At 62.7% G+C, this 27,295-nt stretch overlaps 15 protein-coding genes across 15 annotated transcripts; 13 read left to right on the plus strand and 2 right to left on the minus strand.

Moving 5' to 3' along the window:
- Nucleotides 1-117: 117 nt before the first annotated feature.
- On the plus strand, nt 118-648 carry COLE_05677 (uncharacterized protein; the record flags this gene model as incomplete). Its single annotated transcript, XM_018426766.2, has 1 exon — nt 118-648. One exon carries the CDS (start codon nt 118-120, stop codon nt 646-648), a length of 531 nt encoding a protein of 176 aa, XP_018277896.1.
- Nucleotides 649-936: 288 nt separating this feature from the next.
- On the plus strand, nt 937-2,150 carry COLE_05678 (uncharacterized protein; the record flags this gene model as incomplete). Its single annotated transcript, XM_018426767.1, has 2 exons — nt 937-1,374; nt 1,416-2,150. The coding sequence occupies 2 exons, from the start codon at nt 937-939 to the stop codon at nt 2,148-2,150; spliced, it is 1,173 nt and encodes a 390-aa protein (XP_018277897.1).
- A 2,991-nt stretch (nt 2,151-5,141) lies between these two features.
- On the plus strand, nt 5,142-5,818 carry COLE_05679 (uncharacterized protein; the record flags this gene model as incomplete). Its single annotated transcript, XM_018422652.2, has 2 exons — nt 5,142-5,303; nt 5,354-5,818. The coding sequence occupies 2 exons, from the start codon at nt 5,142-5,144 to the stop codon at nt 5,816-5,818; spliced, it is 627 nt and encodes a 208-aa protein (XP_018280405.1).
- Nucleotides 5,819-6,530: 712 nt separating this feature from the next.
- On the plus strand, nt 6,531-7,646 carry COLE_05680 (uncharacterized protein; the record flags this gene model as incomplete). The annotated part of the gene is made up of 1 exon (XM_018426532.2): nt 6,531-7,646. The coding sequence occupies one exon, from the start codon at nt 6,531-6,533 to the stop codon at nt 7,644-7,646; it is 1,116 nt and encodes a 371-aa protein (XP_018280404.1).
- Nucleotides 7,647-8,290: 644 nt separating this feature from the next.
- COLE_05681 (uncharacterized protein) lies at nt 8,291-9,067 on the plus strand (the record flags this gene model as incomplete). The annotated part of the gene is made up of 3 exons (XM_018424953.2): nt 8,291-8,449; nt 8,567-8,829; nt 8,920-9,067. 3 exons carry the CDS (start codon nt 8,291-8,293, stop codon nt 9,065-9,067), a joined length of 570 nt encoding a protein of 189 aa, XP_018280403.2.
- A 251-nt stretch (nt 9,068-9,318) lies between these two features.
- On the plus strand, nt 9,319-10,840 carry COLE_05682 (uncharacterized protein; the record flags this gene model as incomplete). Its single annotated transcript, XM_018421264.2, has 3 exons — nt 9,319-9,585; nt 9,635-10,095; nt 10,135-10,840. 3 exons carry the CDS (start codon nt 9,319-9,321, stop codon nt 10,838-10,840), a joined length of 1,434 nt encoding a protein of 477 aa, XP_018280402.1.
- Nucleotides 10,841-12,288: 1,448 nt separating this feature from the next.
- Nucleotides 12,289-13,102, minus strand: COLE_05683 (uncharacterized protein; the record flags this gene model as incomplete). Its single annotated transcript, XM_018420284.1, has 6 exons — nt 12,289-12,413; nt 12,445-12,517; nt 12,548-12,615; nt 12,647-12,820; nt 12,852-12,980; nt 13,012-13,102. 6 exons carry the CDS (start codon nt 13,100-13,102, stop codon nt 12,289-12,291), a joined length of 660 nt encoding a protein of 219 aa, XP_018280400.1.
- A 197-nt stretch (nt 13,103-13,299) lies between these two features.
- On the plus strand, nt 13,300-15,939 carry COLE_05684 (uncharacterized protein; the record flags this gene model as incomplete). Its single annotated transcript, XM_018422651.2, has 9 exons — nt 13,300-13,360; nt 13,411-13,504; nt 13,535-13,616; nt 13,648-13,746; nt 13,778-14,044; nt 14,077-14,388; nt 14,420-15,418; nt 15,454-15,790; nt 15,830-15,939. The coding sequence occupies 9 exons, from the start codon at nt 13,300-13,302 to the stop codon at nt 15,937-15,939; spliced, it is 2,361 nt and encodes a 786-aa protein (XP_018280399.1).
- A 190-nt stretch (nt 15,940-16,129) lies between these two features.
- COLE_05685 (uncharacterized protein) lies at nt 16,130-16,903 on the plus strand (the record flags this gene model as incomplete). Its single annotated transcript, XM_018427151.2, has 1 exon — nt 16,130-16,903. The coding sequence occupies one exon, from the start codon at nt 16,130-16,132 to the stop codon at nt 16,901-16,903; it is 774 nt and encodes a 257-aa protein (XP_018280398.2).
- Nucleotides 16,904-17,077: 174 nt separating this feature from the next.
- On the plus strand, nt 17,078-17,561 carry COLE_05686 (uncharacterized protein; the record flags this gene model as incomplete). The annotated part of the gene is made up of 2 exons (XM_018427152.2): nt 17,078-17,494; nt 17,532-17,561. 2 exons carry the CDS (start codon nt 17,078-17,080, stop codon nt 17,559-17,561), a joined length of 447 nt encoding a protein of 148 aa, XP_018280397.1.
- Nucleotides 17,562-17,983: 422 nt separating this feature from the next.
- Nucleotides 17,984-20,034, plus strand: COLE_05687 (uncharacterized protein; the record flags this gene model as incomplete). The annotated part of the gene is made up of 3 exons (XM_018422650.2): nt 17,984-18,019; nt 18,141-19,499; nt 19,534-20,034. 3 exons carry the CDS (start codon nt 17,984-17,986, stop codon nt 20,032-20,034), a joined length of 1,896 nt encoding a protein of 631 aa, XP_018280396.1.
- Nucleotides 20,035-21,461: 1,427 nt separating this feature from the next.
- On the plus strand, nt 21,462-22,844 carry COLE_05688 (uncharacterized protein; the record flags this gene model as incomplete). The annotated part of the gene is made up of 1 exon (XM_018425266.2): nt 21,462-22,844. One exon carries the CDS (start codon nt 21,462-21,464, stop codon nt 22,842-22,844), a length of 1,383 nt encoding a protein of 460 aa, XP_018280395.2.
- Nucleotides 22,845-23,021: 177 nt separating this feature from the next.
- Nucleotides 23,022-23,975, plus strand: COLE_05689 (uncharacterized protein; the record flags this gene model as incomplete). The annotated part of the gene is made up of 6 exons (XM_018422649.2): nt 23,022-23,048; nt 23,080-23,101; nt 23,133-23,158; nt 23,192-23,296; nt 23,567-23,714; nt 23,821-23,975. 6 exons carry the CDS (start codon nt 23,022-23,024, stop codon nt 23,973-23,975), a joined length of 483 nt encoding a protein of 160 aa, XP_018280394.1.
- A 275-nt stretch (nt 23,976-24,250) lies between these two features.
- Nucleotides 24,251-25,609, plus strand: COLE_05690 (uncharacterized protein; the record flags this gene model as incomplete). The annotated part of the gene is made up of 3 exons (XM_018426531.2): nt 24,251-24,464; nt 24,496-25,451; nt 25,499-25,609. The coding sequence occupies 3 exons, from the start codon at nt 24,251-24,253 to the stop codon at nt 25,607-25,609; spliced, it is 1,281 nt and encodes a 426-aa protein (XP_018280393.1).
- Nucleotides 25,610-25,759: 150 nt separating this feature from the next.
- Nucleotides 25,760-27,037, minus strand: COLE_05691 (uncharacterized protein; the record flags this gene model as incomplete). Its single annotated transcript, XM_018420763.2, has 4 exons — nt 25,760-25,856; nt 25,890-26,487; nt 26,520-26,830; nt 26,862-27,037. 4 exons carry the CDS (start codon nt 27,035-27,037, stop codon nt 25,760-25,762), a joined length of 1,182 nt encoding a protein of 393 aa, XP_018280392.1.
- Between the last annotated feature and the right edge of the window lie 258 nt (nt 27,038-27,295).

Consider the following 27,295-nt stretch of genomic DNA (forward strand, 5'->3'; position numbering starts at 1 on the left):
GCAGTCGGCAGTCGACGCGGGAAGCTTATAATCTCGCTTGCCGTTTTCCCTTTCTCACTCCTCTCACTCGTCGCAACAGGTAGGTATTGCCAGCTGCCAGGTATTGACTTGGACGTTATGCGCCTGCTCGCGCTCGCTATCACGCTCGCCGCGCTCGCGCCCGCCCTCGCGGCCCCGCGCAAAGCCACCAAGTCGTGCCCTTCGCCGACCTCGCTCTCCCCTTCTCCGACCTCTCCCTCAACCCCCACCTCCCCCTCTTCCACCCCCTCCTCCTCCTCCTCGCTCATCGAAAACACCTGGGGCACAGGCTTCATCGATCGCGCCGACTTCATCGCCGGCGACTACGTCAACGGCTCAGAATACCTCTCGTGGGCGTGGGCGCTGATCTACCGCCCGGCTGACAACGGCACCTTCTGCCTGAGCACGTACGCGGACCCGCCGGGCGCGTTGGTCGCGTACATCGCCGACTCGGGGGGCAGCAGCGCCGCCCTCGCCGCTGGGCCCGGGACGCGAGTCGGCGCCGCGTGTGTTGCTGGTGTCGACGAGAGCTGTGTCGACTTCTGGGCGCAGGCCGGAAACCTCACGGCCGTAGGGAAGCGGACACACTGCTTTGCGAGGGGCGATGCGAGCCATGGGCCGGGTGCGTAGTTTGGACAATGGACTATGTGAGCGACTGCAACGATCGCGAAGGGGTTGCGACGAGGGGCGCGAAGGCGGCGATCTCTGTCGTGCTGGCGCTGGCAGTTGGCCGCTGGCAGCTGGCAACATGCTTTATCTACTCACTTCTGGACTTGCGTCTTACTCTTGTTGCCAGCGACTCACGCTCTCTAGACCTCCTGCGTTCCGGCAACGCAGAGATTGGTGGGTTGGCTCCTTTCGTCACTGACCCCAGTCCTCTCTCCTCCTCTCTCCCATCACGCTCCTTGACCAAGGGCCATGAACATGTACCTCTTCGCCCTCCTCTGCGCGGCAATGCTCGCGGCGGCTGTCCCAAACCCACCGCGCGCCCCAACCACTGTCGCCGTTCCTCGCGGCGCTGAGCCTGCTCCCGAGTGGTGGGAGGACGACGATTGGAAAGACGAGTGGCAGGACGACGAGTGGCAGGATAACCAGTGGCACGACTGCGACGACGAGATCGTCGCCTTCACCGCCCATGGCGGATACCGTGACGGCACCGACGCTTCCGACGACACGTTCGACAAGGACGCTGGCGTCAACACCTCCGATGACGACACCTCCAACGGCACTTCTTACTTCGACGAGACCACCGAGACGGTCAGCAACACGACCCTTTCCTCTGGCCCAGGCGCCGATGCCGACCCGGCCACAGCCATGAACTCCCCGGACACGAACACGTACTCGAACGCCACATCCGTTGATTTGACGAGGACGAGGAATGTGATGGGGACGACGAGGATGAGGAGGACGAGGACGAGAGCGACGAGGACAAGCCAGTCCACACTCCTCCTGGCGAGGCCCGTCTCAACAGTTCGGCCGCGGACCCCGCTCTCCATGCGTCTCCCAAGCCCTCCGACTCTTCCCCTGCGCAGACGTCCAAGTCCTTTTCTGACTCCGCCTCGCCGCAGTCGGGCGCCACGGGCCACTCGCGTAACAGTGAGGCGCAGGCAGCCGCCTTCAGCGCCGACATCGACGCACACGACCACGACGACCTTCCTTTCTGCGACGAGCTGGAGGACGAGGCGCCGTGGGTTGCCTCTGAGGCTGCTTCGCTCCATGGGGATGAGGGGCGCAAGTACACGGGGCAGCACCACTCGCACCAGCCTCACAATAGCAGGCCCGAGACTGCCCCCATCGAAGGCAAAGATCATCCTCTTTCCGTGAACTCGGACACGCACGCGAGCTCGTCCCCCGCGCCCAACACAGAAGCCGAGGTAAACATTTACAGCGCGACTCACAACGATGGTGATACTGAGGACGAAGACGAGGACAGCTGCGAAGAGGCGGGGAATGAAAACAACGACCTCAAAGCTCCCCCTTCCGGTCACTGTGGCCAGCCTCACCTGCCCCTCATCCCTTCCGACAATTTTACCAGCAACTCTTCCCCCAACGCAGCCGAAGATGCGGCCGGTGACGCGGGTTGCTTCGACGACGACGTTTTTGCTACCGACCTCGCATCCGAATTTGCGTGATTCTACATTTCCGTCGCAGCAGTTGAATTGCATTTGGTCGATTCCTCCTTCTTTCAATGCCACCCCACCGTGTAGTGTCAGCGCCTGGAGCGCTGACTATGCAGCCACTTCATTTATGTGATCGACAGCCACGCCCCAAAATACAGACAAAGACGAAGATGGCCTCGGACACTTACTCGCTCATTCAGTGTGCATGACGCAGCTCTCCAGGCGAGCTCGAGCAATTGCTATTGGTGTATTGTCCAAACAAATGTCCGTTTAACACAGTTTAAGCGCCTCCCACTCAACTCTCCGGGTATACTCCTCCGGCGGAGCCACGACGCCGAGATCAGCAGGCGATCCCGCAGCCACGCCGCTGCCACGCTGCTGATCTACAGCGGGAGCACGCCGAGCTGCTCCTACGTTGCACTCCGCCTCAACTGCAAGCCGACGCCACAGTGCCACACACTCACCCTCAGGTCTGTCCAGCTCACTGGGTGCGTGACAGCGTTACTGCGACTATCTCAAGCATGCTCCAGCCGTTCTTCCGCGGATGCAACCCACATGTCCGCCGCCAAGCCGGGCTAGTCCGACCACTCACTTCACTCACTTATCACTACCCTCTGACTCTCCCGACCGCCTCCTACAAGCACCACGCGAACACCACACGCAACGCCTGCCTTATCGGGGGTAGTCACTCAACTCTCCGCTGATGAACTGCGGAAGAACGGCCCTATGATCAGAGCTGTCCTGGAACCGAGCTTGCTCCGCGGCCCTTTCCTTTGTCGTCGTCGTCGTCCTTCCCCCCCCCCTCCCCCCCCTCCCCCCCCCCCTTCTCCTCTTCTTCCCCTCTCCTTCCCAAACCGCGTCAGCCTTCCGCTCCACTTGCCCAGCCGGGATGTTTGGAGCTGGAGCGTGGAGCCGTAGGGTGAAACCGTGCATGCGAGCCCTGCCGAATTCATGCTCAGGACTCTCCGCAGACGGATGATGATCAAACCGGGCGCCGGTAAATTTTCCGCAACCTTCGAGTTCGCGTTTGACCGACCAGAACCAGAGTTTGGGATGCAGATTGGGTTTGCGTGTCGCTCGCTTGCGCAGTCGTACCGTCGCGAGGCAGCTGAAGTCGAGCGGTGTCCGAATGTTGTCGGAGAACATTCGCGACCGACATTCCGCTGCGGTATGGAACTGATCCCCGTTCCCCGTTAACCGAGAAGGAATGGCGTTCTCCCACGCCGAACGCGATCCGAGCATGAGGAATGGCCCCCAGCATCTACGGCCAGGCCTATGGTCCTGGCTTCCTAGCACCTGGCACTGGCACATAACGCCCGGCCGCCTGGCATCCTGCCTATCATGTCAGCAAACGGCTGGTGTGACGTCTCATAGTGAATCGGTCTGGCCCGATAGATCCCGATAGCATCCCGAGACGCTACCGGAGGATGAAACGGCGCCCTCTGAGGCTGCAACGACCCGCAGGCAGCGCAGCAGGTGGCTCTGCGACTTGCGTCCTCTGATTCAGAGGCAGGGACACCCCCCGATTCCAGCGACGGCAAGCCCTGAGGCCGCTGTTACACTGTGGCGACGCCGTGGCGCTCAGTCGCTTTTGGCCCGCTCTGCGTCCGTCCGCCACGGCCTCACATCGCAGCCCGCCGCCAACAAACAGCCCACAGGGCAAGACCCAGTAAATCGGTATGCAGTTCCGCACTCGCGCCGCACATTTCAACAGCGTCCATTCCGTGTTACCGCGTCTCGCGCCTGCAGCACGTACGTACAGCCAAATACATGCCGCTATGAGTCAGAAGAGCCGTGCGTGTGCGTGGCGGTGGCGTGTGCCGTGGCGAGCTACGCGTGCGTGTGGGGGTGGCGATGTCGGTGTTGAGATGTCGAGATGTTGAGGTGGTTCGGTGATGTGGTGCGGAACGGCGGACGCGTGGCAAGCTGTGAAGATCCAACGTACGAAATGCTGCAGAGCATGCTTAGTGAAACCTCCGTGAAGAGGATGTCAGTCTCCTCAACTAACCTCCGAGAGCTAGAAGCATGAAGCAGACCCCGTTGTCCAGCATTTTCCACCCTCACCATAGCATTGTCACCACCGCTTAATGACGTCCACGTGTGCGCCACAGCGGAGCACCCGAGGCCCGACCCGCGCCCCGATGGCATCCCGGCGTGACTGAATTACTAGGTGGCATTCCGCACCGACCCCCTCTGCATCTCTTTTGTTGGTCAGCCTGGCGTCGAACTGGCTGCAATGATCGACTGACGCCCACGCGGTGCGGAGCCTGCCCACCTTTCATGACTTTTCGTCTGGCATGCTCAATTTGACGTGTTGGGCGGCCGTTGAGTACAACTGAATGCGACAAAAATTTATTCAAAGCACTTCTAGACTGACTGAATGACGAGGATGACGAGGAATCAATTAGCCTCTGACGCCGTCCATTCAGTCCTTGATTGCCCGATTTACTACGAGATTGCACCAAACTTTTTGGCTCGCCGCAATCAGCATACATTCCATCGATTGATTCGATGTCAATTGACAAAGCTCGCTTGGGCCGAAGCATGCCCGTCGGCCTCATTCAGACTCGTCATCATACAGGAAACCTATTGCGTACAGACCTGCTGGCGCTGGGCGGGTGCAGGCGAGTGCGCGGCGCAGGCGGGTGTGCGTGCCAAGCGTCCATGGTTTACCCTCACACACACGAGTGCGGGCGTGGGCTCAAGGCCAGCGCACAACTGATCAGGCGAGCTGGCGCACCGATCCCAACATTCCAAGACCCAAGGTTCTCTGCTCAAAACTCCCTGTGGCGCGCGCTCGCCCTGCCCCGACTAAATACCCTGGCCTACCACACTTCGTCGACACCAAGCCGCAGGGTGTGCACAGGGCGTCTGTCGACTCTGCAGCTCCTTGCATCCTGGCCTCCCCTTCGAGCCACCCTCGCAGCATCCTGATGCCGCTACAGTCATCCCCGGGCCAGGCCCGCAGCATGCAGCAGAATATATAATTGCGCTGTGAACAACATGCTCACCGCCTCCTCTTCCTGCTCTCCCTATCTACGATCACGAACCCCAGCGTACCCTTCAGACTCGACTCTGAGCACTAGCATGAACGGAAAACGGTGTACAAGTCTCGAGATGCTCAGCCCCGCCTCGCCGCACTTTGTCGACGACGCCCTCGAGTTTGTGAGTCACTCAACACTGGAGCGGAACAGTGCCACAGACGCTGACAGCAGCAACTCCTCCACGGACCACACGCGTGTGCGCGCGGCACCATACCCGCCGGCATGCACCTTGCCAACATGGCATGGGGCCTCATTCGCGCATTCGAAGTGTGGGACGAGTACGAGTGCCTCAAGGCGGCGGGTGTCGACATGGAGGACTACTTCGACGACGATGAGTACTACCAGGACGAGCAGTACGCGGAATGTACGAAGAAGACCACGCCGTACCACACCTACGACTTTGACTCCGAGTCCGACAGCACACCCTCCCCCGCCTCCTCACCGCGGCTCAGTCAATCTCCTCACTCCTCCTACACCACCACGTACTCGTACGAGCTGCGACTAGACGAGGCCGAGCACGAGTGGCCGGCCATCTTTGGCCCCGGCGAGCCCGTGCGCTCACGCTGGCTCCTGTCTTTCGCGAGCACGGCATCCCTCCTGCAATCAAAGGCATTCAACCTTGCATGCCACCCCTAATTGCCCCGACCATGGGGCTAGGCCGCCACCACGGCACACCCACTACACACCTACACATTTACACAATACAAGACTAGGGCCACTGGCCATCACGACCTTTGACGATGTTGTACACAGTACAGTTATGACAGATCTATACATAATATCAAGTCGGGTGAAGGGGACTGTAACCAGATTGACGCTCTGACCTTCTCACGCCGACAGCCGCCCCAAGAAAGCGCAACCGGTATCATCTGACTGTCCGCTTACCCCACCTCCGATCGGCTGCTCTTACTACCCGCGACGATCGCACAAGATGTCGCATTAGGGAGCAGTGTGGGAAAAGGCGTACTGACAAGAACGGGGCCTTACACGTTCAGGGAACGGAGAACGATGGCCGCCACGCCTGTCTCGCTGACATGCTCGCTCATCCCGGATCTATGGCACTATGATCACGCATCGATGCAGCCACACCGCCCCTTCGGCACCCCTCGTTCGGTTTGTCTTTCGCCATTGACATCGGCCCACATCGCCCCCACGTCGCACCGTGCGGGCGCCGTCGCACCCACCTTCCCTGCCACATGCCACATGCCACATGCCACATGCCACATGCCACTCGCCACTCTCCACTCGCCACATGCCACATGCCACACGCTGATCACGATGCCCGCAATCTGCTCCCGTCGCCGTCCCCTTCTCGACGCTCCCGGATGTTCTCCTCACCACTCACACCATGTTCTGCTTCAGCTGCGTCTGGAAGAAGACGGCGCTCACCGAGTACTCTAACGAGGGTAAGGCGCGGCAACGTCGTGGGCTGACCGATTTTTCAGCCTCCCGTGAAAGCGTCGACGCCGCGCTGGCCGAAGCCCCACGCCCTGGACCAGAGCGTCTCGAAGACGAGACGGTGAAAGGATACCTTGTCACAGCGCCGCATTCCACGAGTGCGGTGCCGAGCCAGTGCCGGAGGGACGAGTATACGAGCGGCGCCAAAAGTCTCTCTGTCTCGGGAAGCGAGCCCTGCTCGATAGACGGCGCAGAAGAAAAACGTCAGCTCTCTGAGTTAGACGACACGACGGGAGATCCAGTGCCTCGGAACGGCAACAAGGACAGTGCAAGGCCCAACGCGTGCCGAGTCGGATTCTGGCGAGGCTCGGATCACGCATCTGGATGCGATCCTGGTGAGACGACTGTCCCTGCGCAGGACGCCGACGTCAAGCCGACGATCGAGGAGCTTGCCGCCGTCGATCGCGAGGCGGGGCATAGTAGCCCGCACCAGGGTCGCGGGAAGAGCAAGGACAACGGGAGCGGGGCGAGCGGCAAAGCCGAAAAGGATAGCGAGCCTGAGGCGGCTGAGATAAAAGGCGACGAGACGAGCGACCGCCAAGACCCCAAGCCGGCCCCTCATGCCCCCATTTGGGCTAAAGTCGTAGTGCCCGACAGCGGTCCCAAACCTGCCAAGAACGCTGCTGAGAGACTGGAGCCGAAGAGTTCTGTCCCTGTGACTGAAACGCTGTCTATCGCCATATCAAAGTCGGACGTGAATCTGTCCGTCGATGGAGGGAACGTGATGGATGGCCTCTACGTTTCCGGAGGCACCTCGCACGCGAGTAGTGCCACCCCGTCAGTTGAGGTTATCGATCCACTTCCGCGCAAGAATTGCGTGTCCGTTGTCGACCTCACGGGTGATGAGGAGGATGAGATCTCGAGTGTAGAGGGCAGCAGCGACGACAGTGATGGCAACAATCAGAGCGATGGCAGCCTCACGAGCAGCAACGACCTCGCCGATGCAAAGACACCGCTTCGGCTTGATGCTCCGCTGGCGGTGGTCAAGACCGAGCTCAGTGCGTGAGAGATGAAGACGAATTAGAGCCGTCAGCAGTGTCGTTATAGACTAGTATATGTGTAATGGGTATGGGCTGACCGGAGCTCGCTTGGCGGTATGAGCTCGGAGATAACGGCATGGCACGTGACCCACTTGGCAGATCTTCGATCTCGGTCTCAGCGATCACACTGGCGCGGAACGTCTTCGGGGCAGCGAACACACCCGTGCGTGCAATGCATCAGTTGTGGACCTCAGCGAACAATGGTGCAAGCATCCCCACCTGCGCCTGAAGTAGCGGTAGCTCCGGGACGTGAGCCGGGATAGGCCGAGCAGCGTCATGATTGGACCTAAATTTCGCTCGATCGATAAGAGGTTTGCTTTCTGTCCATCCTCGACCCCCGTCTTGTGACCGTCGACCCCGTCAACATGGCTCCTCCAATGTGAGTGTTTCGGTCACGAGAGAGGGAGATGCACTGGCGGCGATGCGCCCGCAACGTCGGAGTGCTGCGTGCGTGGCCCAGATCAGGCAGACTCCGGCGCGGCATGGAGGCGCTCGAGCACCTGCTGTCGACAGGCCACTCCCGCATTCGCCCCCTGCCCCCCCTAACCCCAGGCTCCGCCTGTCGTACAACGACATCCACAATGCGATCGCGCGCACGGCGCCGCGCATCATGTCCGAGTTCTCGCCGGACCTGTTTATCGCGATCGGCGGCGGCGGCTTCATTCCCGCCCGTATCCTGCGCACTTTCTGCAAGGTCACGATGGAGGGCAAGAAGCGCAACATCCCCATTCAGGCCGTCGGACTGACGCTCTACGAAAGCCTGGGCGGTGTGAGTCTAGCTGGGCGGGGTGATTGCAGTGTGATGTTCGCCGGGCTGTTGCGCACGCCACTTCTTATCTACCGCTGTTCTCTGCCCCACATCGTCTGCCGCACATACTAACCCCAGATCGAGGAGGTTGCCGGCCAGGAGGTTGTCCGCGTTCAGTGGATTGACTTCTCCACGCTCGGCTCCAAGCTTAAGCACGGCGGTCTGCTTGGCCGGCGCATCCTGATTGTCGACGAGGTTGACGACACCCGCACCACCCTCGTGTACACCATCAAGGAGATGCAGAAGGACATCAACAAGCACCTCGAGGCAATCGAGGACGTGACTGAGCGCGAGCGCCTGCGCGCCGAGACCAAGCTCGGCATCTTCGTCGTGCACAACAAGTGAGTGTGGGAAGGGCTGCAGGTGTCCTCGCAGAGTCATCCCAGTCCGGATGAGGATGGAGGATCCGGCAAGTCGCCCGCTGACACCAGGCTCAAGCCTAAGGCCGGCGAGATCCCCGCCGACGTCGCGTACTTCTCCGCCGTCGACACGCCCGATGTCTGGCTCGCATACCCGTGGGAGTGCGAAACGGACATTGAGGAGCACGACATGCTCCGCAAGGACAACCCGACGCTTTAGACTAGACTGTAGCATGTATGTGTCGCCGACGATGCTGTGCTGGGGCGTGGAGGCAAGCGGTACTCGAGGGGCGTCGAGTGCAAGCATCTACACAGCCAAGGGTCAGTCCGTCTCTGCCGACGCCTGCGCGGACGACGGCCGTGGTGGACGCGGGTGGCGCCGGCGTCTCTCGTCATCGTCATGTGCCGGTGGAGGTAAAAACACAAAAAGTTGCCGCTGCTCAACTCGTCACTCTACTCTCTTTGTTCACCATGCCCGAGCGCTCCGGCCTCAGCTTTGGGCAGTCTATCGCGCTCACGGCGCTCGTGGCCTCTCTCGCGACGACAAGCGCGCTCCTCACGTACCAGTCCTTGCGGCGAGACTACCGTACTGAGCAGCTCAAGGCGCAAGTTGGGCGCGACGTTGCCGAGTGGGAGGCCAAGCAGGCCGAGAGCGAAGAGAGCGCACCGCAGACACCGTTCGAGAAGCCAGAGTGGAAGTGGCAGGGCGAGTATGACGAGTCGCTGATCCGGGAACAGGTGAGTACGCCAACATGTGTTAGAGTGCTTTGCGTGCCGCTGACTCAAGCTCACGCGCAACTACTCGTTCCTGGGGGACGAGTCGATGAGGGCCATCCGCGACTCGTACGTCGTCGTCGTCGGCTGTGGCGGCGTCGGGTCGTGGGCCGCGACGATGTTGCTGCGCTCGGGTGTCGGACGCCTCCTCCTCATCGACTACGACCTCGCGACGCTCAGCTCGCTGAACCGGCACGCGTGCGCGACCCTCGAGGACGTGGGTACGCCCAAGGTCATCGCGATGCAGAAATACTTTAAACGTATTGCACCGTGGGCCCAGGTGGACGTTAAGATCGGGCTGTGGCGCAAGGGCGAGTCGGAGACGTGGCTCGATGGCGCAGACTACGTCGTCGACGCCATCGACAACATCGACACCAAGGTTGACCTGCTCACGCACTGCCGCAAGAACGGGCTCAAGGTGTTCGCGAGCATGGGTGCGGGCGCCAAGCGCGACCCGACTCGTGTTCAGATTGCGTAAGTCCCGCCTGGGTACGGCGACCTCTCTAACGCCAGCGACATCTCAAACACGTACGAGGACCCGCTGGCGCGCAGCGTGCGCCGCCGGCTTCGCCTTAACGGGATCCACGGCGGCATCCCGACCGTGTACTCGACCGAAGTGCCGGGCGAGGTCAAGCTCCTCCCGCTGCCGGAGGAGGAGTTCCAGAAGGGCGCCGTGAAAGAGCTCGGCGCCTTCGACGACTTCCGCGTACGCATCCTCCCCGTCCTCGGGCCCCTCCCCGCCCTTTTCGGCCTGCACGCCGCCACGCACATCATCCTCGAGCTTGGCGGCAAACCGCTCGCGCCCGCCGGGGGCGAGATCAAGAACCGCCGCAAGCTGTACACAACGATCGAGCGCAACCTGTCCGAGCGGCAAGCGCGGGTCGCGCACGCCCGCGGCGAGAATGCGCAGGGGTTGCAGCGCACGCTCGAGGTCAATGCCGACGACATCGCGCTCGTCTTCGAGGACGTCAACTGCGGGCGCACGACGGTGCCGGACCAGATCGTGACCCAGCGCCCGCAGGCCGTGCATTGGGACACGAGGAAGCCGCTCACCGCGGACAACATGGCCATTTTGACGGACAAGGATGCGAAGCGGCACGAGAAGGAGGTCCAGGTCGAGGGCAGGAGCCCGGCCGAGGTGTGGGGTGCTGATGCGGTGGCGCTTGTCGCACGCCGCAACGACGAGGTGCGCAAGTGTCTCGCGTACCGCCGGGGATAGAGCATCTGCTGCAGGGTTTATGCACACTTCTACTCTTCCGGGGTTGTTGTTGGGGAATAGGAAGTGTCTCGCGCCGCCCGATGAGCCGCCATTAAGCACCTCGCGGCATCGGCACAGCGGATTGAGAAGACATTCCACTCCGTCTGAATGATTGCTACCTGTTTTCCTTCGCCGGCGCTCGTAGATCCAGACCTCATGCATGATCCCCAGGCTCCAACCCAACTGTACTCCGCACTCCCCGACCCACGCCACTACCGGTAGTCCTCCCACTCGTCCAGTTCCCCGCGATCCGCCTCCGAGTCATGACTCCACGCCCCGTCAGAATACGCGTCCTCATACCCCTCCATATCCTCGTCCGCATCCTCGTCCTCAGGATAATCGTTCCGATAATAATCCTCGTCGTTGCTATCCTCGTCCGCCTCATCCTCCGGCTCGCTGTCCGGCGGCGTGCTGGGCGGGCTCGACTCCTCGTACCCCAGCAGGGCGCCAACTGACCCACCCGCACCGGCCTCCTCAGTCTTGAAATACAGGTCGTAGACGTATTCGTCGTCCTGCGGTGGCGGCGGTGCAGCGCCCTCGACTGCTGTCAGCGCGTCTTGGCATCACGCACGTCGGAGGTACTCGTTCAGCATGGGGAGGAACGCGGCCATGTCCGGGTCGTCGTGCACGGCCGTCGCGTCGACGAAGAGGAGGGCGTTGCGCGCTGCATCCCGCTCTGCGTTCGTGATGACGCGCGGGGGCAGGTTTGGGTCGCGTGCTGGCGCACCGGGCACGACGCGGTATTGCGTGCGCGGGACGGATGGGGTGGGGTGGGGCACGGACACTGTTTCTGCTGCTTCTTCTGTCTTGTCTCGGGGCTCGGTCATGAGGCCCTCAATGCGGGACTGGGGTTAGTGGTGCAAGAACGGAGAGAGGAATTCTGGGAGCAAGAGTGCCGGGGTCGAAGTGTGAGCAGCTCGTCGTGGGTGAGATCCGCACGGAGTCATTGGTTTCCACCTGGTGAACCCAAGGTCCACGCACCACCCCCAGCTCCACCCACCTTGAGCATGTCGCATTCGGCGCCCTCTCCCCGCCATGTATGCGGCACCGTCTCGGCGAGACGAAACACTCCCCGCTTACGGAGGGTGCGGCGCTTTGCCGCGCGCTCGTCGCTGATCACTACCGTCAGTCCGGCGGCGACGCGTCTCACCGAGCGAAGAGAGGGGCGGCTCAGTTGCTTTCCGCTTGATGCGGAGGACGGTATACTGCCCTGGCGGGGGCGTGGCGGAGGGCATCTCTGTGGGTGCAAGAACAAAACGAAGACAAAGAGAAAGTGGAGAAGAGTCAGCTCGATCGGTGGCCAACTCGAGTGGAGGCATGACGTCGCGCGGAAGCTAATTTCTAGAAACGGTGATGGCGAGCAGGCACATTGCGATGGCAGGAGAGCCATGAGAGCAAGCATGCATAATCTACGCTCTCGGCTTGCCGTCGCGCCACACCACGCCGCGCGGGCTCACCACACCGTCGAGCGTAAAGTCGTCCGGGGTGACCGGCACGTCCTCGTCGATGAGCTGCGGTTCCAGTGCGAGCGCCACTACTGTCAGCGCAAACGCGGGCACGCTCACTGAGCAACGGTCGCCGCCGCTGTGCCGTGTACGTGGCGAGGAAGCGGTCGTAGAACGCCTTGCCGCGCCCGAGCTGCGATCAGTGTGCGCGCGACGCACTTACGCGATTGCAGTGCGCGTCGAACGCGACACCCGGCACGAGGATGAGGTCCAGCGGCGGGCCGTCCATAGCTGCCGTCAGCGTCGCGCTAGAGAGCCTCACCGTCTTCTCGCGGGCCCGCGGCGTCGTGCCGCTGCGTGCCCGGGTCCAGGATGCCCCATTTGTCCGTGGGGCACGCGGCGAGGTCCGCGGGCGAGTAGAGCCGCAACATGTGCATCAGGTTATCTTCGCCTGCGATCGCCGCTGGCGGGAGGTACGGCGTGTACAGCGCCTTGCCTGATGTTAGCTGGGCGAGAGGGAGGGGTACCATTTGCGAGGAGGTCGGCGACGATTTCCGTTGTGCGCAGCTCGCCACGCGCCATCGAGAGATAGCACCCTACAGTCTGCGCGGACTTGTACCAATCCTGCTGCACGAGGATGCGCGCGACGGCCGCGGCTGGCGTCAGCGTGTCCTGGAGTGCGCGCACATTGCGAGGCGACGGCGTCCTCGGGCATCTGGCGGAGCGTGCGGAGCATGCCCTTGCGCAGGGCGGCTTTGCGCGCGAAGACGGCGGACATGGTATCTTCCATGAGTGGTGCGGAAAGCAAGACCAAAGTGGGCAGGACGAAGAGGAAGATGCGGGGTCCCGAGGATGCGTCACGGATCTCGGTTCCAACTTTTGCCAACTCATTCCGACGTTCCGCTCCGCTCTCATCTCCACCCTCTTCCCCCTTCGGCCTGACAGCTCTCGCGCCGTCAGCGTACGCCGCCCATTATGGCGTCTCGCACGCAGCCCCCGCTCCCGCGCACCGTCATCATCGACTATTACGACTCGTGTAAGCCACGTTGGGGAGACTGAGACGGGGGCGGCGAACGCTGACCGCAGACACCAACAATCTCCTCATCCTCTTCACGCGGTTGTACTCTGACGCCGATGTGCTCCGCAAAGTCGTGGTGATCAAGAGCGACAAATACGACTGGTGAGCGATGCCTGGGCAAGCTCACACCAGGCCGACGTTCAAGCGCGACGTCCTGCCTTACACGGACTGCGTAATCATCTCCCCCGGCCCGGGGCGGCCAGACCATCCCGCCGTGAGTCGGACCGCGCTAGCGCTGACCTCAGGACATTGGCTTTGCGCTAGAGCTGCTGCGTGCGCACCCCGTCCCGATCCTCGGCGTGTGTCTCGGGCACCAGGCCATGGCCGTTGCCTTCGGCGGCACGGTAAGTTGTCCCATGCCACAAGCTGAAGCAGATCATCCACACGCCTAAAATCACTCACGGGCACGAAGTGCGCGTCGTCCCCGTCTCGCCTGCGCTCGGTCTTTTCGCTGCCCCCGAGTTCCCTGAGGACGCGCGCGCCGGCTTCGACGCGGTCGTGTACAACTCGCTCGCGGTTGGCGATGTTCCGCCCGAGCTCGAGGTGACGGCCTGGTCAGACCCGCGCAACGGCAGCGAGCCGACCATCCAAGGCCTCATGCACAAGGAGTATCCCATATGGGGCGTGCAGTATCACCCTGAGGTCGGTTGACGTCGTGAGCGAGCTGACGGCAGTCCATCTCATCTACGCGCGGCGCCGAGCTCCTCCGCGCCTTCGTAGCGCAGGTGCACGAGCACCATGGCGCCCCGCCCGTCTTTCCACGCCTGGAACACCGGCTCGTCAAGGCCTGTACGTACCGCGTAGCGGCTAGCGCGAGCGCTGCACCGACCCGCGCCCCGTCTCCCACCGGGCCAGGGTTGGCGCAGTACGCCCTGCGCGAGCGGAAGCTGGCTGGGGGACTGGAGCGTGAAACTGCCGAGATCTACGAGCGCGTCGTGCGCGCCGACAACGCGCGCGTCGGTGAAATCTGGCTGGACGGAAAGAGCGTAAGTCACGGTATGTGCGGGCTGACATCAGCCATCGCGCCCGACCACGACCTCGCTCGGGGCGCCCCGCTTCGTGATCACCTACTGCCTGAGCACGCGCACCGTGTCCCTCCGCACGCGTGCCGGCGTGCAGGACGTGCGTCTGCCGCGCGACGAGACGTTCTTCTCGTGGCTCAACGACGCGCAGATGGCGTTGCAGGGGCGCACGGGCGGCGAGGTCGGCGGATTCCGCGGCGGATGGGCCGGATGGTTCACTTACGAGATGAAGGAGGAGAGCTTGGCGGGATATCGCGGGCCGGCGTGCGCCGGTGAGCGCGTCGACGCGGTGTGGGCGTGGGTCGACACGCTGGTTGAGCGCGCCGAGGACGGGGCGTGGACGGTTCGCGGTGTCGTGTCTGATGGCGGCTCAACCGGCGGCAGCGAGCTGCTGGACTGGCTGGCGAAATGCGGCGTGTATCTCGGCGTCTCTGAAGCTGCTTTTACTGAGTACGCCTCCTCCGTCGAGGGCGTGCTCGCCTCATCTCCTGAAAGCACCATGGCACCCGCTGCGGGCTTCCCGACCTTCCGTCCGCGCATTAGCGGCGAAGAGCACATGGCGCGCATCGACGCATGTCGCGAGGCGATCCGGCAAGGCGAGAGCTACGAGCTGAATCAGACGATGTCGTTCCTCGCTTCGCTGGACCCCGCGGACGCGTACGCGACATATTTACGCCTGCGGAGCTTCAACCCAGCGTACTACTCGACTTTCATGTCCTTTCCCTCCATCCCCACACCCAAGGGCATGGGGTTGCACGTGCTCTCGTCGTCGCCCGAGCGCTTCTTGCAAATTACCGGGGGCGAGATCGAGATGCGGCCCATCAAAGGCACGGCGCGGCGCGTGCAACCCGGACAGTGCGTGTGCGTCGCGGGGCGCGGATGCGGGGGCACGGCGCGCGGCAGTGCCGCGTGCTTGGAAGAAGGGAAGCGCGTGGACTTTGAGCGCGGCCGCGCGCTCAGCGAAGACAAAAAGGAGCGCGCTGAGAACCTCATGGTGAGTTTCAGTCGCCGCCGGGCGGGCTGACGCAGATCGTCGACCTCATCCGTTCGGACCTGTTGTCGTGCTGTGTTCCCTCGACCGTGCAGGTGCCGCAGCTGATTGCGCTCGAGAGCTATGGCGTGCACAACCTCGTCACGACCGTGCGCGGGCGGCTGGCGGAGCACGTTGGCGCCGTCGAGGCCACCAAGCGCTGCTTCCCGCCCGGCAGCATGACGGGGGCTCCGAAATTGCGCTCCGTGCAGCTTTTGGACGAGTTCGAGGCGCGGTATGCGCGCGGGATATATTCCGGTGCCCTAGGGTATTTTTCGCTGTGCGGCAGCGCGGACCTCAGCGTTGTCATCCGCACGATGGTGCTGCAGGGGCGAGGTGAGTCTGCGAGCGGAGAGACGGACGAGCTCACGCCAGACCTCAGCATCGGCGCGGGCGGCGCCATCACGTGGCTCTCGGACCGCCAGGAGGAGTGGAGCGAGGTTCTTACGAAGGTTCAGAGCGTTGTGGGGCCGCTGGGGGTGTAATGGCATGGATATTGGGTTGGAGCAGCATAGTCTCATGCATCTTGGTTGGCGGCTGGCGGTGTTTGGTTCCAGGGCGGTGAGCAGCATGAAGGCCGCCTCGGAACGAGGCCGATGACGTTTCCGGCTCCGGCTATATCTCCTCCTGCTCACCACATGCTCCCTCCCCGCTCCTTCTCAACACCGCATCGCTATGCTCCCACACACGTCCGGGCCCCTCGTTACCGCCGCCGGCCTCGCCGGTCTCCTCTTCTCCGAGTGGGCGGGCAGCTATCTCGGAGTCTGGGTATTCAAGCCGCTCGCCTCCCTAGGCTTCCTGCTGACGGCCTCGCCTGCACTCGCACCTTCGAGTGAGGCGCACAAGCACGCGCCGTCGTCCGCAGCTTCCAAGTCGGGGCCGAGTCACACCACACCCTCCTCCAACCCCTTCTCCACGCCTGCCGCGCCCTCCCCCCGCGCAGTCTTCAATCGCTCGATCTTCGCCTCCCTCGCACTTTGCGCCCTCGGCGATGTCCTCCTCATTCCCTCGCGCCACTCCTCTCTCTTCTTCCAAGCCGGCCTCTTCGCCTTCCTCCTAGGCCACGTGGGCTTCGGCGCGGCCTTCATCCAGCGCGACCTCGAGCCGCGGACCACGCTGCTTGCGGGTGTCGCGCAGGCGGCATTTGCGGGGATCACGTGGCGCTGGCTGGCGCCCGCTCTCCCGCAGGCCGACCGCGTCCCCGTCGGACTGTACACCGTCGTGCTTTCGGCTATGGGAGCGCTTGCTATTGGCGGCGCGGGCGGATGGCGGGGAAAGGAGGGCGCCAAGCGTTGGATCCAGATTGCCGGGGCGGTGCTGTTCGAGCTGAGCGACTTGTGCGTCGCTCGGCAGCAGTTTGTCGCACAGACGTTCGCGAACCCGGCGCTGGGGCTGCCGCTGTACTATCTTGCAACCACGCTGTTGGCTACGCTGGTGTGGCCTTGGTGAGTTTTAGCTTGGCGGGGCTGATGTCAGATGGATCTTAGGTACACCCCATGCAAGGTGTCACTGGTGTTGGAAAGAGTGCTGGTTCGCGTGTGATCACAGACAACGAGGAAGGCCATGCGGCGGGCGGGAGGTCGTTGACTCACGCGTGTGGAGTGAGTGGGAGACGGGGCGGCGATGCGGGCGTGGCGAGGTCAGCGTGTGACACGATACTGCTCTCTGCTCTCGGCGTGGGGGTTGCAAACGGCGCCAAGCACAGTGGGTAATGAGCAAGGGACAGAGACGATGGCGCAGTGGATGAAGAGGTACCAAGTCGCGTCAACTGTTGCGAGCTTCCTTCCTCACTACATCCTCGACCTCTCTATCTCTCTTCTCTACAGACTCGCCTCCTCTCCACAGAATGCCATCGACAACAACATCGCTCACCTATCGCCTGTTTATACTTTCGACGACGAGTCTAACGACAAGGCCGCATTGGCCTCATCCGACCTCGTCGCGTCGTCCTCCTGTAAGACCTTGTACTGGCAGCCAAGACTTTCAGCAACACGACAGCGCGGCTCGCGTCCGGCCTCGCCGCTTCCTCGCCACCCGATGGTGATGACTCTGATGCTCTCGGATCTGATGCCGACAGTCACATCACAGCAACGAGTGCCTCGAGTAATTTCTGAATGTTTCGGGTGGACGACATGGTCTGCATTTCATTCAATTCAAACACGTGCGACCTCTGCGAGTCGACAACAAAACCAATCAGCCCTGTTCAAGTTGACTGTCAGCATGAATCTTCCATAATGGAGGGCGTTGAAGCAGAATGATGCTTGCATGAATGCATTGCATGGAAGCAGAACCAGGTGAGCTCAAGGCTGACAGAGGGCGGTGGTGGCAAGCGGTGGAGGGCGGTGGCGGAGGCATCTGTGTCGTCACTATTCACTCACACGTTATCGCCGCCGCTTGATGTTGCCGTAGATGCCCTCCATCCAACCATCCACTTTTCCATCATTCATCAACCCCTCTTTTGGTCCCCTGCCTGCCCATTCTCCTTCTGTGTCGCCCTAATAATCGCAAAAATCAGCTCGCTGCTCGAGCATGTCTCGCTCTACGTCTTTCCCACCCGCCAAGCGAGTAAGTCAGCGTCTCGCATGGCCATGTGTGGTGCGGACTCGTTGTGTGTCGACTCCCATGCTCCCAAGCTCCCATGCTCCCATGCTCCCATGCTGACATTGTCCTCGACACTTATTTCCAGCCGCGCATCGACAAGTCCTCTTCTCCTTTCCTCTCATCTTCAGGCGACCTCACCGCCATGGACATTGCGCCCATCTCGCTCGGCAATGGCAACCCCGGCCGCGCCTCCGTACATGGGCTCGGCGGATGGCGCAAAAATGGCCGCCCCGTCCCCCACGACATCCTCCTTCTAATTGCGCGCTATCTGGGCGACATGCAGGACGAAGGCGATGTCCAAGCCCGCCTTACTCTCGCCGCCATGATGAGGGTCAGCAGCGACGGCTTCGATGCCGCTGCCCGCGCGCTCTACCACTCGATAACCATTACGCGCGACTCGTTTTCTAATATGCTTGGTGGCAATGACATAGAGCACTCAAAGCTGTTCGAACACCCCATCACCTTTCCCACGCGCGACTCGGTCGTCCGCAAGCTCGGCCTCTTCCAGTGGGTCAAGCACATGCACATCGAGGAACTGCCCAACGAGCAGGCCGTGTCGGATCTCCTCGAAGCGTTTCATGTGGCATGCTCGCAGCCGGCGTCGGCCGTGTCGTGTCAGCAGGTGTTGCGGGGCCGGTTATTCCCCCGCCTCGAGGGAGTGTCGTTCAGCCCCAAAGTCTTCCTCAACCATCACAGCGCGCCACCCCTGGGACCCGAGTACAAGGGCCGCATGCACCGCTTCCTCACGCTCTTGCGCCGCGAGTCGGCGCCCACACACATGTGTCTCGAGTTACCCACGCCCGGCGACATAGCAGTGTACAAACGCCGGCACCGCGGGGCGGAGCGCCCCTGCCCTCCACCCGAGCCCATCAATCCTGATCTAATGGCTGTGGGCGGCGGCCCTGCGGTGGCGCCGAGCGCACACGAAAACAGCCTTGTGCACGCCGATCAGGCTGAGTGGCCGACAACCCTCGCGCGCGCGTGGGACATCAAAACGATCTCGGTGCACAACGTGCGCTTTACAGGCTCGATCTACCGCACTATCGTCCCGCTTCAATGCGAGCGCCTGCGCCTCTTCGGCGTAGACAGCCCCTGCTCCGCCACGTGCGACGACGGCACCTGCAGCCACTGCGACCTGCGGTGGAGCCGCGCCGCCACCTTGGTGCAGGGCCTGTGCAAGAGCCCGGCCAACTTCAAAGTCGTGGAGATCGCCAACATCGGCGCGGGATACCCGCTCACATGCCGCTGCGTGGACAAGTACGCGAACGCCATCGCGGCGCTCAAGGAGAGCATGCACAGCCGCGCGCTCGGCGCGACATGGACGCTCGAGACGCCGCACTGTGCCGTGGCGGCCGCGTGCGTGTGCTGCGGGGCGCACGTAGCGCAGACCGGCGACACGGGCGACGGGGTCGACACGGGCAGCCTCACACCCGACCCGTACTGCGTGAGTTCTAATGTTGTCGAATGCTGACGCGCAGACGGACATGCACCCGTGGGAACGCAGCTTCCGGCCCGAGCCGGTCGCAGGGCTGCTTCTTGGCATGCCTGCAGTCGGCGTGCCCGCGCCCCATGGGCCCGTGAACCTGGCTGCACTTGTCCCGGGGTGGATCCCGCCCGCTGGCCTGGCGCCTGGTGCCCACCCTGTCTTTGACGAGAACCACGACGACAACGACGAGCAAGAGGACGAGCCAGTGGAAGAGGAGGAGGGGGAGGCGTATCCCGCGCTGGCGTTCGCGCACACACACTTCGGCTCGCACATCCCGCACACCCCGTTCCATCATCAGACCCAGCCTACGGCCACACAAGTGCAGCAGGGGGTGGCGCTGAATCTGCAGGCCTTGCAGGCGGCAGCGAGCGTGTGGGCGCAGGCGGCGGACGCGTGGGAGGAGGCGGCGGGCGCGTGGGAGGAGCACCTGCACGAGCAGGGCGCGGCCGTCCAGCCGGATCTGGACGAGACCGCTCCGGACCACGAGGAGTAGCGCGGGTCTGTGTTGTACTTGTCAACGTCGTTGTTGTCTGTATGCTACTGTGCATGCTGGTTGCGAAGTGCGTTTGTCTGGCGTTTGCGTGAAGGAGTCGGGATCAGAATGACTCTTCCGCCATGTCTGAGGCATCCTCGATCGTCGCACGGCTGCTTGCCATCCGCCACGACACCACTCTCCCACCCCACCACAAGCTGCTGGCTGATGAGCGGTGTGCGGCAGATGGATGAAGACCGACGCCGCGACGAGACTGATGTCCGTCATGTTTCTGGTGATGTTTGACGACAAGTGACGAGTGACGGCGGTTGACGTAACCTCGAGTAGAGTGCGGATGCAAAACCGCCGGTCATGGCGGAAGCTTTGTCATCCCCCCTTATCTCCCCTTCCTGCGGAATGCAGAACAAGGCGCGTGGCGCGTCGCTTCGAGGAACATCCAGTATCCAGTTGCGCGATGTTGCCCGCCTTGCCCGCAGGCGAGAGGTGAGGGGTGAGCAACCAAGAGCGAGTGGCGAAGAGCAAAGAGCGACGAGGAACGAGGGAGGTAAAAGTCTCGCGGTCAGGCGGGGCTCGTACATGTACATGGTACAGTAGTGTGTGCTCTAACCCGCTCCTCACGGAAGAGACTTGCCGACCTACCATCCTGCTCGAACTGCAGTAAATGTAAATTTTGTGGACGCATCTGAGCAGGAGCCATGCGCCGCCGGATCCTGCTTCCAGCGAATTCGCCACGATCCACCCGACGCCAAGACGCTCCACCCTCCCCATGCCAAGTATGTTTCCGTGCCGCGTGGAGCAGTCGCGAGCCACTCGCGAGGGGGACCGGCGCCGGTAGATTTGTGCGAGGTATGCAAGCGACTCTCAACACCGGTGCCTGGCGCCGTGGCATGTTTGCGCTGAATAATCATGTCTCCACGGTCGCCACATTGACAAGTTTGCAAGCGAGCAGCGAAGAGGACGCGAGCGACGATGGAGGCGGCGGGGGCGGCGGGGTGTATGTATATAGGAGATGGCATGGACACGATAGCTCTCAACGACCAGATAGCGACGCACTCCTTCGCCTGCAACTCACTCATCGACTGCCACTTCGACACTATTGATTGGTATAATATAATCTCGCAAAAACTGCAACTATGCCCGCAACGAGTGTGGACCCGGCGCCGTCAGCCCCGCCGTCCTCGTCGTCGACGGTGTGCGACCTCAATAAGGATAAAGAAAAGCCGTATTTCGAACTACTGGAGCGGCCTGTGCACGCGCACCCATCCTCGCTATCAGGCGCAGCGCCCTCACCGTCCCCCACTCTGCCATCCGAGCCGCAGGGGGTTACAACTCCCGATGTCGAAAAAGCCGCCAACACCGACGCCGCGGAGCGACCCAAGCTCACACAAACGCGCAAGTGGGGCCTGCTCGCGATCTTCTCGCTCGCAATGTTCATCGACATCTGGATGTACTCTGCCTTTTTAATTTTTACGGACGTCGTCTCAGTCGACCTCGGTATCCCCTTCACGCAGCAGGCATGGGTGATCACAAGCTACAGCGTGACGTTCGCGGCCTTCCTCCTTTTCTGGGGCCGCGTGAGCGACCTGTACTCCGCCAAGCCCGTCTTCGCATGGGGCTTCACGGCGCTCGGCACCATCTCTCTCGTCATCTCCTTCCTGCCGGACATGTACTCGTTTTTCATCCTCCGCGCCATCGCAGGCATCGCGGGCTCGGCGCTCATCCCCTCGTCGTACCGCCTCATCACAGAGGTGTTTGAGGTGCACGAGCTTAGCCGCGCCTTCACGCTATTCGGGATGGCTGGCGCCCTCGCGAACGTGACCGGCGTCATTATCGCGGGCGTCATCGATCTCATCCCTCTGCACGGACAGGGTGCGAGCTGGCGCTGGTTCTTCCGGCTCGCGGCTGTCATTGTCATCCCCTTCGCCGTGATGTCCATGTTCGTGATTCCGCAGCGCCGCGGCGCCGAGGCCGAGACTCACACGGCCAAGTGGAAGCGCCTCGACCTCCCCGGCTCAATGCTTATGCTGGGCGGCACCGTCCTCCTCGTGCTCGGCTTGACGCTCGGCGCCGCACAAGGCTTCAGGACGGCCGCGTTCCTCGTACCCTTCCTGCTCGCCCTCGTAGTACTCTTCCCCGGCTTCTTCATCTGGGAAGCCTCCATTCCCGAAGACGTCGCCCTCCTCCCCCCGTCCTTCTGGCGCATCCCGAACACGATCCTGCTCATCGCCTTCGCGCTGCAGCTGTACGGCTGGATCGGCGTCAATTTCCTCGCCCACGTCGAGAGCTACATGAAAGTGTACCGCGAGTCGAGCCTCATCGCGGCCCTCCGCATGCTGCCGCAAGGCCTCGTCTCGTTCCTCACCCTCATCATCCTCGCGTGCGTGCCCCGCCTCGCCGCGCGCCCCCGCTGGTCCGTCAGCGCGGGCATGCTCGCCGGCATCGTCGGCTACGTTCTCTTCGTGCAGAACCAGCGCTTCGTCGGCTCCGACTACTGGAAATGGGTGTTCACCGGCTCCGTCATCGGTGGAATCGGGATGACCGTGTGCTTCACCGCCACGAACGTCGCGCTCATGACCTCGGTCGATCCGAGCGTCGCGGGCGTCGCAGGCGCGCTCCTCCAAGTCGCGCTGCAGGTTGGGTCGAGCGTCAGCTTCGGCGCCCAGTCTGGCCTGTTTACGGTCCACGAAGGCGGCCTCGCTAACTACAAGAACGTCCATGCCTCGTTCTACTTCCAGCTCGGGCTGTCGGTCGTCGCGCTCGTCGCGTTCTTCGTCTTCTACAAGCAGCCCAAGGCTGCCGCCGCGCCTTAGCTCTCTCCCTTTCATATTACATCGAAGTAGAAGTTCCCGTGCCTGTCTGTAGCACCATGCATCGTCTAAACAACCGATCCGTGCCGGCATAACGCTGATCTCCGCACTCGGCTAACTACCCGGCCGCCCGGCTTCCGCATTCCGGCCATCCAGCATCTCACCATCGCTCTCTCCACCATGGCGTGCATCAAGTTCGTCCGCGAGGTGCGTGAGCGCGCAGCATCGCTGACCCCAGGCCTTCGAGAAGTCGTGTGTCGGTGAGCTGCAGGCCCGGATAAGCTGACGCAGGCCACGACAAGGTCGTCCTCTCCAACGTGGGTGATGCACGGCCACGGAGCTGATCCCAGCTCCAAATCGTCGAGGCCCGCCCGGGGTACGTCAAGTGCATCTTGCCCGTCCAGGCGCATAACCTCAACACGTTTGGGACGACGCACGGCGGGTGTGTCATGTCGGTGGGTTTGCGGCGAACGGCCGCGCTGGCACCGTGCGGTGGCATACGGTGGGGAGCGGCTCTGCGGGTGCGCGGTTGGGTTGAGGCGCCGATGCATTCTGGGGCTACCGCTTCTTCGTGCCCCGCGCTGCTAGGTGATCGTGGTGGGCAACGCGCACGTTCCAGCTGCCGGCGAAGTCGAGATGGCCTTCCGCCTCATCCTCGGTTGCCGCCGACGGTACCTGCCCCTTCCCCACCGCCACCATGACACCGCTTTCCTTGCTCACACCAGCTCGTCGACACCGTCACCTGGTTGGCGATGGCCACCGTCGGCCTCCCCGAGGTCGAGAGTGTCAGCACCAACATGAGCTGCGAGTTTGTCAAGCCGTGCGGCCGCGAGGGCGACGAGCTCGTCTGCGAGGGCACTTGCGTGCAGCAGGGTGAGTGTGGGGGTGAGGTGCGGTGGTGGAGAGGAGGGGCGGAGAGAGGAGAGCCCTTGACTCGCGGGCACTGCGGCGTGCTTTCGCCTCCAATCGCTTACCCCAGGCCGCCGCCTCGCGTTCACCCGCGTCAACTTCTCCGTCAACGGCAAGCTGTGCGGCTTCGGGTCGCACACCCAGGCCGTGGACGCGCACAAGTGGACGCACAAATTCTCGGCGGACGGCGAGAAGCTGCTTCCCGTCGAGCAGGGCAAGCTGTAGCATGCGTGCACCGGTTAGAACTAGAAGTATGCACCACACATCGTTGTACCGGTCCCAGCGCCAATGCCTCCCCAAGTCCTGTGCACTGCCCGCATACGACCAAGCCGTGCTGAATTCTGCTGAGGTGATGGGGCCCGATGACCTGCCAAGCTCCGGCGGCAAGGCCGTGAAAGATTACCGGATTCGCGGATCGGTGACTGCCGAAAACAATTTCTGCCCTTCTTCAGAACGGTGGCAGTTTGCCTCACGCCCATCGTCTCGCCTCATCACTCAGCATGCCTGCGCCTGCGCCTACGCCCAAGCCCGCGCCCAAGCTCACGCCCGAGGGCAAGCGCGCGCTCGACGCCTGGTTCAAGGCTGAGGTTGCCAAGGGCGAGCATCCCGCCATGTTCGCCATCGTCGCGACGCCCACCGAGGTGCTGTATGAGAGCGCACGCGGCGACCGGGTGTTCGGGCAGCCGGAGAAGGGCCAGGTCGACTGGGACACTAGTGGGTGCGTTCGCTGCAGCGCTGACCGCAGCGCTCCAGCTGTGGAGCATGACCAAGCTCGTCACCTCGGTCGCGTGCTTGCAGCTCATGGAGCGGGGGCTGGTGGACGTCGACGACCCGAAGCTCGTCGAGGAGGTGCTGCCCGAGCTGGCCGCTCAGCCGATCCTCGCGGGCTATGACGGCGACAAGGTCATCCTCAAGAAGCGCACCCAGCCGCTCACCCTCCGCCACCTGCTCACGCACACGAGCGGCAGCGCGTACTCGTTCCTCGGCACGCCGCTGGTCAAGTGGGAGAAGCAGACGGGCCACAAGGCGTGGACGGCCAAGGGCGCCAAGCTCGACAGCATCACTACGCCGCTCCTCTTCGAGCCCGGCACCGCGTTCCAGTACGGGCACGGGATCGACTGGGCCGGGCTCCTCGTCGAGCGCGTCAGCCGCCTCACGCTCGAAGACTACTTCCGGAAACACATATGGAGCGCCGTCCCCGGCGAGTGCCGGAGCATGACGTTCTACCCGACGCGCCGGACCAAGGGCCGCATGATGGGCATGCACGGCCGCAAGGGCCGCCGCGTCGTGCCCGAACCCGGGTGGCGCGACGTCATGGCCTGGGACTCGATGGACATGAAGTTCCGCTTCGGCGGCGCCGGCCTCTTCGGCACCGCGCGCGACTACACCGCATTCCTCCAGCACCTACTTGCGTGCTACCAGGGGCGGGAGGGCATGCTGCGCCCCGAGACCACGCGCTTGCTCTTCGAAGACGCGTTCCCGCAGGGCGGCGAAGGGGATACGTGCCGCAAGGGGCTCGGCAGACTTATGCGCGACATGGGCGTGTCCCAGCCGGGATGGCATACGGGCGCCGAATTGACGCACAGCCTGGCTATGTGCGTCAACACGGCTGACTCGCCCCATGGGCGGCGCGCGGGGAGCGCGACGTGGGGCGGCGTCGCGCGTACCCAGCAGTGGATCGACCCTAGCACGGGCATTGTTGTGAGTTCACGAGAGAGAGAGAATTGCATGGCGGGAGCTGACAGCAGGCGTTCTTTGGCACCCAGATCCTCGAGTTGGATTGGCGGGCGTATGGGCGCGCTCTCGACGGGTTCGAGCACAAGGTGTACGGTGCCCTCGAAGTCGGCGCCAAGCTGTAAGCGTGTGTGCTCGTGATTGTTTGTGTGTGGCATGTACCGGTGTGTGTACACTGTTTCTGACGGGGACGGCACTGCTAATTCTGACGCTTGGCTCATCAACTGCTGTTCATTACTGTTCATCTCCGCCAGGGAGGTCGTTACTGATCATAATTACACGCGCAGCTCGGCGAAGCCGACACGCGCAGGCTTCCACTGGAAGACAGAGTAGACGTTCTTGAGGAACGAGTCGCCAACGAGCCAGTACGAGCTGTGGTCAGTGCAGTTCTACGCCGCAACTTACCTCACGGAAGGCACAATAGCCGTGTAGCACTGGCGCGGGTCCGCGCGCGAGGCCACGTACAGGAAGTCGCGCGGGGGAATGGTCCACTCCTTGCCGCTGAAGGTGAGGGAAAACGTCGCAGTCGTGTTGCACGGCACGCGCCACATGCCCTGGTACTTGTTTGCGCCGGGGATCGAGCCCATGGCCTGGTCGACGATGGCGGTGGGGCCGTAGATGAGCGAGGTGCCCGTGTCGATCACGGCCTCCGCGGTGCCGTTCGTAATCGCCTCGCCGTTGAACTTCGCGACGTCGAGCGGGATGCGCCAGAACCCCAGCGGCTGCTTGACCTTGGTGTAGCGGATCTTGCCCTTGAAGTACTTCTTGTTCACGCCGCCGAGGGTGAGGACGCCGCCGGGTGTGGAGACGGGGATCGTTTCGTTGGCGAGCGCAGACGTGTGCTGCAGGTAGAATGAGAACATGGGCTTCTTGAAGCGGCCGATGGCATTGGCGATCCAGTTAGTCTTGATTTTCTTGCCGACGCTCAACTCGCCGAAGCTCATCCCAAGGAGGCCCGTCACGTTGCGGCCCGCGTACCCCGTCTCGCCGCCATATTGCGCGACTGGCGTGAGCTATGTTCTTCGTGGCACGCACGGAAGTTCTGGTGCTCCTGCGTGAAGCCGCCGAGGCTGACGCGGTCCTGCGCCCAAACGCCGCGGCTGAAGCCGATGCCATACTGCAGGAGCGGGGGCGCCGAAGTGTTCACGAGCTTGAAGGTGCTCGAGTCCTTGGGGTGGAACTGCGGCTGGTTCGTCGGGCTCTTGCACTCGGGCATGGTGCAGTTGTCGCCGTTCCAGATCGCGAGGTCGCCGGATCCCGTGTCCAGGTGCAGCGTGACGGTCTGCGGCGGCGTGCCGACCTGGATCTGCGTCGAGTACATTAGCTCACGCGCCCAGTCAGTCACCCTGGGATTAGCAGAGCAGAGGGAGAACGCACGGGACGTTGTGGGGCACTTTGGCGGCCTTGTGGATGATCTCGGGCTCGTCGTCGACGAGCTGGGGCGAGTTGTAGGTCAAGTCCAGCGAGATGACATCGCCGTCCTGGTCCTCCTGTCGCTTGGTTGGAGCGGCGTGGACCAGTGCGGCGAGGATGGCGAAGACGGCGAGCTTCATAATGAGTGTGGGTGCGTGTGGGCGTAAGTAGTTGGCTATGGGTCTCGAGATGCTGAAAAGACTCGGCTTATATGTCTGCGACGACGTCGATACGGTGTTGATGTGATGGACAGCAGTCTGTCGTTCATCGCCAGGTCCGGGTGCCTTGAGCGCGACGGACGAAGCAGCAGACACGGACAACGAAAGCTTGAGCTAACGTTGTGTCTAACACATGCTTGAGATGCCGGTACCGTAAACGGACTGACAACCCCCATCGAC

This window comes from Cutaneotrichosporon oleaginosum (assembly GCF_008065305.1).
Source record: "Cutaneotrichosporon oleaginosum strain ATCC 20508 chromosome Unknown ATCC20508_contig05, whole genome shotgun sequence".
Lineage (NCBI taxonomy): Eukaryota > Fungi > Basidiomycota > Tremellomycetes > Trichosporonales > Trichosporonaceae > Cutaneotrichosporon > Cutaneotrichosporon oleaginosum.